Source organism: Penaeus chinensis, chromosome 34 (assembly GCF_019202785.1).
Source record: "Penaeus chinensis breed Huanghai No. 1 chromosome 34, ASM1920278v2, whole genome shotgun sequence".
Taxonomy (NCBI): Eukaryota; Metazoa; Arthropoda; class Malacostraca; order Decapoda; family Penaeidae; genus Penaeus; species Penaeus chinensis.
The window spans coordinates 2,293,354-2,301,862 of record NC_061852.1 but is presented as its reverse complement, the minus strand read 5'-3'; the positions used below and the strand labels follow the sequence as shown (position 1 = coordinate 2,301,862).

At 36.9% G+C, this 8,509-nt stretch overlaps 1 protein-coding gene across 5 annotated transcripts in view; it reads right to left on the bottom strand.

Annotated features, from left to right (window-relative positions):
* Positions 1-288: 288 nt before the first annotated feature.
* LOC125043550 (clathrin light chain-like) overlaps positions 289-8,509 on the bottom strand; it is an 18,651-nt gene continuing 10,430 nt past the window's right edge. For all 5 annotated transcript variants that reach the window (XM_047639716.1, XM_047639718.1, XM_047639717.1 and 2 more), the window contains 4 exons: positions 7,041-7,079; positions 4,708-4,797; positions 4,374-4,485; positions 289-1,215 (listed from right to left, as the gene is read on the bottom strand). In XM_047639716.1, coding sequence (XP_047495672.1) covers positions 1,041-1,215; positions 4,374-4,485; positions 4,708-4,797; positions 7,041-7,079 — 416 coding nt within the window. In that variant the 3' untranslated portion in view covers positions 289-1,040. The remainder of the gene's footprint in view (positions 1,216-4,373; positions 4,486-4,707; positions 4,798-7,040; positions 7,080-8,509) is intronic.

The following is an 8,509-nucleotide window of genomic DNA, read 5'->3' as shown; positions in this document are numbered from 1 at the left end:
CAACAAACAAATAATGCCCAGTTTCAATTTACTATGTAAAAACATCCTATATTAATGCCCCATTTAAATATCTGGGCAGCCAATTTTGCATAATGTCCCGCAGGCTTCATTCTCCTGTCAAAGAAATGTATGAAAAGCATCAGCAGGCAATCTGAAGCTGTAATACAATCTGAAAACAATTGCAAGGATTACCTACCTATTTATTACAACTGGTAAAAACAAATGAAGGTATTCATATGCATTACATAAGGTGTCTACAAGTTTAGGGAAAAATAAACCTCAAATAATTTTTCATCACTGATTTAATATCCATACCATTTACAATATGAGGAATGTCTGAACACAACTGTTTGATATATATATATATATATAAAGACAAAAAGCAAAAGAAATCATACACTGCTTTCAATCCAATGCAAATACTGCAGAAGCTACACAGAAATTTTCCTTACTCTACAAACTAAATTTACATTACAATCTTAAATAAAGCACTTTTATTATGAAGATAAATAAAATATACGATGTACTGGTTTCTACAGAAAATTTGTCGACTTCCCGCACCGTGTCTTCCCTGACAAAAGGAAGGATCTTCATTGATTCTATGAATGCTCAATTACCTGAGCTTTTACAATGTAAAGTTCCAACAGTATTTTAACAAAAAAAAAAAAATACTAAGTTAAAAGGACTTCATTTCCTATGGCCATTCGAAACTTGGTTAAGTCACCACAGTGGCCTGGAAACTTTCATTCCAAGTTATGATCTATCATACAACCATATATTCTACATAGCAACCTCATACAGTCTGATTACTTTTCATGCAATATAATTTTACATAATTTTTTTTTTTTTTTTTACCACTAATACTTGTGGTTGAACTACTCCGCCAGTCTGCAGTTTTTTCTAAAAAAACAAACGACTCGGAAATCCAATAATTCAACCACAACACACTATTTTGGCATTCATATTAAACGTCTCTCTGCAGGCTTTAACAATTAACTTTTCCAAACACAAAGCAATGTCTCTCTCTTTCCGTCTCCCATCTATGCCTTGATGGGCGGGTTCTGCTTGACCTGGAGGATGATGGATCTCATGCGGGAGATGTCGCGCGACGACTTGGAGGTCTTCGGGTTGAAGTCGCAGAGCTTGGTGATCCGCTCCCACTCCGTGCCGGGCTCCATCTTCCCCGTCTCGGCCACCAGCTCCTTCTCGGCCGATCTGGAGGGGGAGAGAGAGAGTTCCCTCTACAATGAGATGTCCCGCTTAAAGCGTTAATGATTTAGCTTTGGATTGGCTGATGGTTGGGAAAAAGAGTAAATCATTTGAAATATTCCATCAACATTATATTTAAGTGAATAATCAATTTGAAGGAAAAAGTAAATGAACAATATGAAAACATGTATCTATCTATCTATCTATCTATAAATATACTACAGGTCGCATGCTGGACAGGAGAGATGGTTCCTCGAGACTTTCACAGCAACTTTTTACAAACTATGTTTGCATGCTGTAATATTATGTTAATATATCTATGGTGTATGTATACATACATGCACATGCTTATGTACATATGCATAATGCATTTGTACACTCATCCTTATGTGTATGTATGTGTGTGTGTGTGTGTGTGTGTGTGTGTGTGTGTGTGTGTGTGTGTGTGTGTGTGTGTGTGTGTGTGTGTGTGTGTGTGTGTATATTTGCATGTATGTATAGGAGTATATTTATGTATATACACATTTGTATATGTATATGTATATACATATATACGCATACATAGATACATATATATATATATATATATATATGTATGCATGTGTATACATACATGTATATATGACTATGTATATGTATATGTATATGTATATGTATATGTATATGTATGTGTATGTGTATGTGTATGTGTGTGTGTGTATTGTACGTATGTATCTATTACTTGCTTGTAAATATGTATTACTTGTATGTATGTATATTCATATGTATGTAAACATAAATGTATGTATAGATAATGATATATGCATTTATACAACATATGAATACACTTAGGCATGCCGTAAAGGAAAGGGATATGATATTAGTGGGTGCAGTCAGGGATTTCCATGCAGTATGTTTGATTGAACAGAAAAAGGTCAGTGCAATTTCCCACTACCTATTACATATGCATTCAAGTGTCCAATAATTTTACTGACACAGCATAAGTTATCAAAAATATGTAAAATGGCTGTCATAAATAGAGGTTTCAGTTTGCATAGAATGTGTTCACAGCCACTGCATATCTACTCCACAAATCCTTGTTTAAATCCCAAGTTTTCTTTTGACATAAATGAGCATGACATCTAGACCACTCATGGTTAATACTTTCAATTCTTCCCATAAAACACGATCATTAATGACCCTAAAAAAAAATAAAAACTAACACATTAGTGAGCATTAGCTTTGTCTATCCAAATCTATCATAAATAGTCTATTGCAGACTGTAGTACATAGCCGTGAAATATCTGAACGATTGGATCTAAAATAAACAATGAGAATAACTGTTGATAACACATCTCCGTTTTCAAATAAACTTGAACTAGTAAGGTTCCAATTTTATTTCTATCTTTTCCTTGCATTTAAGAAATCCATTATCATAAGATTTTCCCCCACATCTGAACAATTTTCAGACTAGTCACCCTCTTCCTACTTCTGTTCCTATTTAATACTTTTTTTTTTTTTAAAGATTATTAGGTTTTAAAATCTACAGATCACTCAGCCTCAAAAACTGAACTACTATATACTATATACTATCTACGTATCTACCATGATGATACACAATCAAAAGCAATTTAGGAAAAAAAAAAAAAAGAGAAATGAAAAATATTATTATGAAAAGAAAAAGTATAATTCTATATTACTACAGAAGAATCAGTCTTGCAATACTTCTTATGGATACAATGTTGCAATTGATAATTAACATTCTTAACAAAACTTTATGTTCCAGCATGCACCACTTACTTGCACGCATCCCTTGTTGCATGAAAATTTTCAAACTACAATTATTATTCTATACATTGTGTCATTATCAAAATTTATTTCAATGAATTTGCCACAATCCCTCTTCCCCATAAATTATGGGAAAGTTTTTCTGCTAAATAAACATTTAGCTTGGTTCCACAATCTACTCACCATATCAAAATCTGAACACAAAATATATAAATGGCAACTCATACTGATATCTCTTAAAAATTTATAAGATTCACAAGCTTTTTTGGACTGCAGCTGCCATATATCAATAATAATGCCCAATACATATATCATATCAGTTTAATTCCTTGACCACCAATTTCCGTTACCTGATGCTTAGTCATTCCCACAGCTGTGCAATTTTTCTTTTTTGCAAATTACAGCAAATTTACCAAGAGCTGAATCATGAAACTTAAATCCTGATACCAATAAATACATAGCCAAAGGACATGGATTTTGATGTGTCTATTTAACCCTGCCAAACATTATTATAAACTTTTAGGTGTAAACATTAAATAGATCACTCCTTTGCAAATCAAAACTTAAAATTTAGTGACTAATGTTTTAAATTGGAAAAATCACATCAACACAACTGAAATGACTTGAAAATACCAAGACAACATGAAGTATGGTGTTATTCCTCACAAATTTTAATAGTGTCAATTCAAGTGGTATATATTCAATTAGTGTTTCACACATAGATACAATGGACGTATCATCCAAAACGTATAATCTGTGGTGAGGTAGTGATAATAAAAACATGTTTCAAATTCACACATATTTACAAGGACCAAACTGTGCATAATTTGGGAAACATTGGCTTAAATTTTCCTCAGGAGACCTTTTAACCCATTCACATGATTTTCACAAAAAACTGAGCCATATGCACGGAATCGCACCCATCTACCTGCTCAAGTGAAGACCTAGAAGCAAGGCAAACACACGTACTCCTGGCTCTCTATGCTCTGGCTGTGGCATATACAATTATTTAGGATATGTGACTGAAAAGACACTTCAATCATATGTTTGAGTGGCTGTATTTACTCAAAGACCACAGTAAGAACCAAACACAAATATGCACTTAATAGACACAACTTATTGCAGTCTAAATGTGGCAGGGATACTTGCCACTTGAACTTGGGACCGGTTCAGCATAATGTGATTAGATGTTATCCAGCAAGAATGGGTTAAAATAGGCCTTCCAAAATAACATAGATACATGAAATAATATAATAACGCTGTACATTTCAAACACCATACACGTACATGTGCTTGGAATTATCATCAAAATTATTCTTCAGTTAATTCTGATGAACATTCCACACAATGAGTGTTAATTTGGATGAAGTTTTTCTTCAAACAAGCACACTACTAACCTGTTCGCTTGACGAGTCTTGGCCACCTGTTCCTCATGTTGCTTATACCAATCTTCCAGCTCCTTTTTGGCCTTCTCTTTCAACTCTTCTTTGTTCTTGTTTTCTGCAGCATCTGTTACAGGGAGACAATGCCTTGTTAAACAAATATATTACTGTATAGCACAGCAATGCTTATGATTAAGTATAGAATACAGCACTGTTGTGGCTTAGTATCTCGCAACTATAAAGTAGAGGACAGAATGGAATAATTAACACTTATAATGGTGGTAAGAATCAAACTTCATAAAAAATAATTTATCAATCCCATACAAGAACACTACAACCGCTTGCCTACCTTTCTCCTCAAGACGCAAACGCTGCTGCTCACGCCATAACTTGATTTTCTCAGGCTCTTCCCTAACCACAGGTGGAACAGGAGACCGTGCTGAAATAAGTAAAAAGTATTTGAACTCCAACAATGGGGACTGAGGCAAAGTTTGACCTTGTTGTGTGCAGTTATTTATGTATATATAATTATCTACATATACAAATATAGATGTTTAAGTATATAAACAGATATATACATAGATGTGTGTGTGTGTGTGTGTGTGTGTGTGTGTGTGTGTGTGTGTGTGTGTGTGTGTGTGTGTGTGTGTGTGTGTGTGTGTGTGTGTGTGTGTGTGTGTGTGTGTGTGTGTGTGTAAACTGCTGCACATACAGATGTGTATATATATAAACAGATTTGTGAATGAAAGTGATGTCACAATGAGACTGTTGGCAGTAAAGATATAACAGCAATTATCAATTATAAGAATGACCAAGCCTTACAAGACACACAAGGAAAAAAAGCAAGGGTTTTTAAACTTCTCCTATGATTGGTGCAAAAGCAAGCAAATAAGAACATTCACTACTAATGGTACTACAATGACCAAATTTTCTAAACTTCTTTCCTAAACTGTCAATTGCATTAGTTTCTTCAAAACTATTGCTCAATAGATTATCAAAACCCAGAAGCAGATATCATAACCTCTTTTTAAGACTATCATGAAGACAGAAATTAATCATTTTCAGTATACTACTTTGATTCAAATTTATTTGTTTTCATTTCATGTTATTCCTTTCTGTAAAACACTGGATATTCTTTAATATTTTTACTTTTCACATTAGTTGATTCAAGGAATATCAAAGGGCTTGTCTATTAAACACTATCTTAACACACAAAAATGGATCTGCAAGGCAAAATGAACAATAACAGAAGTTAAATTATTTCAAGGGTAGGGAAACTCTAACAGAAAAATAATCTCACACCAAAAATCAAATGGCTTACTGACTTTGTACCGAAATTCAAATAGGAGGACAAGGGGTTATTTAAAAAGTATAAACCATGAGCAACAGGACAGCAGCCTTTGAAACTACTTGAAAAACTAACAACATGTAAGCACTAATTTCAACACTAGTAATGAGACTGCATCACTGGAATCCAAAATTAGCCAATCTGTCATGATACAAAACTAGGATACAATTCTGTGATGCTACTTAAGGTGTTTGCACTTGGGTTTACAATAAGCTTTCCCATCAATGTTTTTCTTTAGCATTAGCTAATGAAAACAGCTTTAATATCCTTCACATACTCCAACTACATTTACATAGTAATTACTTAAGTTGATGCACTCTGAGACATTAGACATCATCTAAGTGGTGACAAGCATTTAATGAGGTCATGTTCAGTTAGCGTATCACTCCTTTAATAAATAAAAAAAAAAAAATAAAAAAAAATTGCACAGCATCTTTGGAGCTGCAATCAATACTAAATGTTTTTTTTCCATAAGAGCTTAACCCACTGTTGCTGAGATGACAAAAATACATGCTATATCAACTGTAATTTTAGTTTATTAACTGTGTTTACACATAGATGTCTCTACTAGTGCTTAGGCACCAAGGAAACAATTATCAGTTATACCTATCACAGATTTACCCTTTTTTCTTGATTTTTTAGATTGTTTTTTATTGCTATTTGTATTGCTAATAACATTATAACAATTCATAAAAAAAAAAAAAAAAATGATATTAATAGCACTAGCAAAATACATTTCCCCCCAAAAAACAAGGGAAAGGGAAAGGGAAATTCATTGGTCATATCATGCCTACTAATTTGCTCCTTGGTGGCTGTGCCCTTGTGGAGCCATTTGTGTATAAACAAATTTCACAAAATAAAACTACTGCAGACAGTGCATGTACCCAGCAGCAATGTGTTAATCACAAGCTAATTCTAATACCTAATTTCTGCAGAAACAGATATCTTTCAGTCCAGCAATGAACTGCATTCTTTATAAATATATAGTGACATTATCTTAAATACAGCATCTCATTAACCATATTACATCAACCTATAATTTTTTTTTGATGAAGTCAAAGTATAAACTTCTTTAGCTTTAGAAGAAAGTTAATTAGCAGGATTTTACACACACCCAGGAAAAACATTTACAAGTTCAATATATTATATATATATATATATATATATATATATATATATATATATGAAATTTTAACAACTACTAGGTTCATTCACTTTACAACTACCATTTCTAATCCAATGTGGGCCAATTCTTTCCCATCAATTAATACAGCATCTCCTCTGTACTTAGTAACCTATAACATTTCTACCTGACTTCACTGCCGATTACTCACCTGGCTCAGGTTCAGCGGCTGTCTCTTGTACTGCAGATTCTGCAATTGCAATAAGTGTCAGAGCCGTGGCTTAGCATTTCCACATAGCATAAAATGTGTTCCCCCTTGGCCTTGCAGAAGCAAACAAATTCACACTACACAAATAGAAAAAAGAATTCACACCACTTAGTACACAAACATTTAGAAGAATGATGATGATGCAGACCAGTGACACAGATGACACGAGAGAAAATCTAACAGAATACTCAAGATGGGCCTAACAGATGGATTCTCAAACAGTTGAATCTCTAACAAATAAAAAAGTACCTTTGGTGATTATAGCTCTGGATTCATAAGACTGAGTAGGGAGGATGGATACAGTGCAAAGGGCATGAGAGTGAGATATAAGGAGGGAAGGAGGGGGAATGGAAAGGAGGAAGAGAGGGAGGGAGGGGGAAGGGGGAGGGAGGAGAGGGAGGGGAGGGGAGGGGAGGGGAGGGAGGAGAGAGAGAGAGAGAGAGAGAGAGAGAGAGAGAGAGAGAGAGAGAGAGAGAGAGAGAGAGAGAGAGAGAGAGAAGAGGAGAGAGAGAGAGAGGGGGGAGAGAGAGAGGGGGGAGGGAGAGAGGGGGGGGGGAGAGAGAGGGGGGGGAGAGAGAGAGAGAGAGGGGGGAGAGAGAGAGAGGGGGGAGAGAGAGAGAGGGGGGAGAGAGAGAGGGGGGGAGAGAGAGAGGGGGGGAGAGAGAGAGGGGGGAGAGAGAGAGGGGGGAGAGAGAGGGGGAGAGAGAGAGGGGGGGAGAGAGAGAGGGGGGAGGAGAGAGGGGGGAGAGAGAGGGGGGGAGAGAGAGGGGGGGAGGGGAGGGGAGGGGGGGAGAGAGAGAGGGGGAGAGAGAGAGGGGGGAGAGAGAGAGGGGGGGGAGAGAGGGGGGGAGGAGAGAGGGGGGGAGAGGAGGGGGGAGGGGGGGAGAGAGGGGGAGGGGGGGAGAAGAGGGGAGGGGGGGGAGAGGAGGGAGGGGAGGAGGGGGGAGGGAGAGAGGGGGAAGGGGGGGGAGAGAAGGGGTGAGAGAGGGGGGAAGAGAGGGGGGGAAGGAGGGGGGGAAGAGAGGGGGGGAGAGGAGAGGGGGGGAGAGGGGAGGGGGGAGAGAGAGGGGAGAGAGAGAGAGGGGGGAGAGAGAGAGGGGGGAGAGAGAGAGGGGGGGAGAGAGAGAGTGAGAGCGTGTGTGTGTGTGAGTGAGTCCCCCAATCTATAACATTTACTTATCAATATAATATTCAAAATCAGTTATGATCCTGAAAGTGAAAATGACGTTACTGATTGATGACCATGAATAATGATAAACATTAATAATGATAATGATAATGATGACAATGACAAAAACAATAACAAAACAAGAAATTAAAATGGTCCATAAACCAGTGCAAAGGAGAGACTATGTGTTTCCTACAAGCCCAGGAGGGAACACACACTCCCAACCCTCTCTTTCCAACAAGAG